The sequence below is a fragment of the Gavialis gangeticus genome, unplaced genomic scaffold (genome assembly GCF_001723915.1).
Source record: "Gavialis gangeticus isolate Ggan-Ray unplaced genomic scaffold, GavGan_comp1, whole genome shotgun sequence".
NCBI lineage: Eukaryota > Metazoa > Chordata > Crocodylia > Gavialidae > Gavialis > Gavialis gangeticus.
The window spans coordinates 61,504,185-61,507,078 of NW_017729025.1; the positions used below are offsets into that span (position 1 = coordinate 61,504,185).

A 2,894-nucleotide genomic window follows, 5' to 3' on the forward strand; every position below is an offset into this window, starting at 1 on the left:
CAGGACTTTGCACTTGACCTTGTTGAACCACACAAGATTCCTTTTGGCCAAATCCTCCAATTCATCTAGGTCACTCCGAATCCTAGCCATACCCCCACAGGCAATCTTACTCACCAGAAAGCAGCGCGACTGCTTTTGCTGGTGGCCCCACTCCCTGGCTGGCGCTCGCAGAGGGGGCACTGGCACTCCTGCCAGCCCCCCTGCCAGTCACCTAATTGGTGAGTGTGGCCTGACGGGGTACACCAGCGCTCTCAGTGGGTACGTGTACCCTGTGCACCCCCTATGCATCACAACTGATTTAAACAATATAAGGTAAGAAAAGTAAAAATTTGATGCATATATTTTGAAGTTTTACCTTAACAAGCTCTTTAAAAACAGCATGCTGAATCATTTTCCTTTTGTTAAGGCCAGATGCCATCTCTTCAAGATCAATAGCTGACCTATGTTTTAAAATGGAGTTTGAGATGAGGAAGAAATATTAACATGATTGAAAACATACCTTAAGTGTCCTACTATGTTTTAATTTTTATGTAAAAGAGCACCTTAGTTATTTTCTGTAAGAATCTGTATTTTCTTAAACATTTAAAGAACTATCCTCATATAAAGGTTATTAACAGCTGTCCACTATACTTGACTTCATGCACTTGAAGATTATTCAAAGAGAGAATACTAAGATCAGAGACTTGCAAGGCAAGCCATATGAGGAAAGGCTGAGGGACTTGGGTCTCTTCAGCCTAAAAAAAGAGAAGGCTGAGAAGGAACTTGGTAGCAGCTTACCACTATATCAGAGGACTACATCAGGGGCTTGGCGAACAACTGTTCACCAGGGCACCCTTGGGGAAAACCAGGGGTAATGACCACAAACTCCTGGAAGACTGTTTCAGGCTTAACACTAGGAAAAACTTCTTCACAGTCAGGGTGTCCAAGCTGTGAAATAAATTCCCTCCAGAGGTGGAACAATCACCTACCCAGGACATTTTCAAGAGGAGACTGGATGGGGTCACCTGACCCCAATCATCTTTCTTGCCTAGTGCAGGGGGGCTGGACCCGATGATCTTGCAAGGTCCCTTCCAGCCCCTTACAATCTATGAATCTAAGAGACAGCCACAAATTAACAGCATTGATACACACAGGCATACTGCCTATATCAAACACAGGGGACAGAGAGGCAAATACTAAAGAGATAATCACATGGCTCTTAAAAAGGTTGATGTACAGTCCTAGAACTTTCAGAGCTTAACTACACCAAGATGTTTAATCTAACCTCTACACTTTTCAGAAAATAAGACAAACCAAATCCTAAAGATGTACATCAAACCATGTAGGAGCATACAGAAGTCTGTTTGCTTCTTCAGAAGAGCAGCAACACCAACTAGTACAAGGACTGACATGGACATGTAAATGTTCAAACCATATCTCCCTACTAAGGAGTAGAACGATGAAAATTAGATCACATTTAAAGGCATATTGGTAACTTTAAATTTTTCATAACCAAGTTAGTCAATTCACTAGTCCTTCAGTGACAAAAATGCAAAGATAAATAGTTTTAAGTTGGCTCTTTTGACTTACTTGACATTTTCTCTTAGCTGCTTCACTAATTTAATATTAACATCAGCTTCCAGTAATGCTGTGCATACTTCTTTTAACATAGCATTTAAAACCTTTGAAGAAAAAAGAAACACTCATGCGCTACCACACAAATGACACAGAAATCAGTCCTTAATATTAGGGATAAGAAAATGCACATCCTTTTTTACGTAAAGCACAGTCAGACAATAGAATGCACCAACTTTAAGCGATATTTGATTTGACTATACAAACACCAGGAAAGTGTTCAGATATGGAACATCATTGTTCATTTTAAAAATTTGGAAAATTCACCTGTACCTGAGTGGGTTCCTCTCCTTTTACTAGTTAAAGGTATCACAAAAATTCCACCACATTCTCTCAAATGCAAATAGGGTTGTTTTTTCTAAGAATGAACAGGTGCCTCAAAACCACCTTGGACACCCACACAGTAAATAAAGTGAGGCTCCCAGGAATGGTGTGTCAGGGAATTGACACAAGTGCACAAGAATCTCAAATCATATTGTCTACAAAATAGAAGTACAGAAGCAAAAAGCACTTTGTTTATTGAAAACGTAGATAATAAACTAAATTAATGAACTAGAGGCAGTGTTTTCAAACTGGAATGGCTGAGTTGGGAACCTACATTAAATTTAAGAATTACTTTTGAAGACACCAAGTTCTATTTTCAAGATATTACCAAAAAATACTTAGTAAGTGACCTGTTTTTCAGAAATAGAGGACTCTTGCAGCTCCCATGGGGAGACAGGGAGGTGGAGATTGCTCATATTTATGATGGGGGGAGGGGTGGGAGAAATCAAACTACAGGTTTAGATGCCTAACTTCGGGCACCCACCTTTGAAGGTGCTGGCTAGTCTTTTGCTTCTTTAAACATGAAGATAGGAGTTGGTGAAGAATTTGGGGTCTCAAAGCTGAAGACTTTATAAAAAGGCACTGTACACTTTGTGATATCTAGCAGATCTTGAAGCCAAAATGGATCATAGTGATCAACTTCCTTAGCCTCCTGCGTAACACAAGCCAAAGAACTTCCCTGAATTAAATGTCAGCTTCAAGCCCAACAGATGTGTCTGAACTAGAGCATCTTCCCAGAAGACATCACATTTTGATTTAAAGTTTACCACTGATAAAAAAATCTCCTATAATTCAATGTTATTCAGGTCTTATTTCTAATCTTAAAATCTGAAAGGAGGCAAGGGCAGCATGGATGCCTCTTCCACCATCCCTTACTCTTTGCACTGCTGGTGGTGCAAATGGTGCAGGGGTCCCAGCAGTGGTGGCAGCAGTGTTTCATTGGGGGGGGGGGGGGG

General features: G+C 40.6%; 1 protein-coding gene across 2 annotated transcripts in view; it reads right to left on the bottom strand.

Annotated features, from left to right (window-relative positions):
* SRP54 (signal recognition particle 54) overlaps window positions 1-2,894 on the bottom strand; it is a 31,551-nt gene that overhangs the window by 19,515 nt on the left and 9,142 nt on the right. For both annotated transcript variants that reach the window (XM_019518892.1, XM_019518891.1), the window contains exons 3-4: window positions 1,570-1,661; window positions 356-440 (exon numbers count right to left, since the gene is read on the bottom strand). In XM_019518892.1, coding sequence (XP_019374437.1) covers window positions 356-440; window positions 1,570-1,661 — 177 coding nt within the window. The remainder of the gene's footprint in view (window positions 1-355; window positions 441-1,569; window positions 1,662-2,894) is intronic.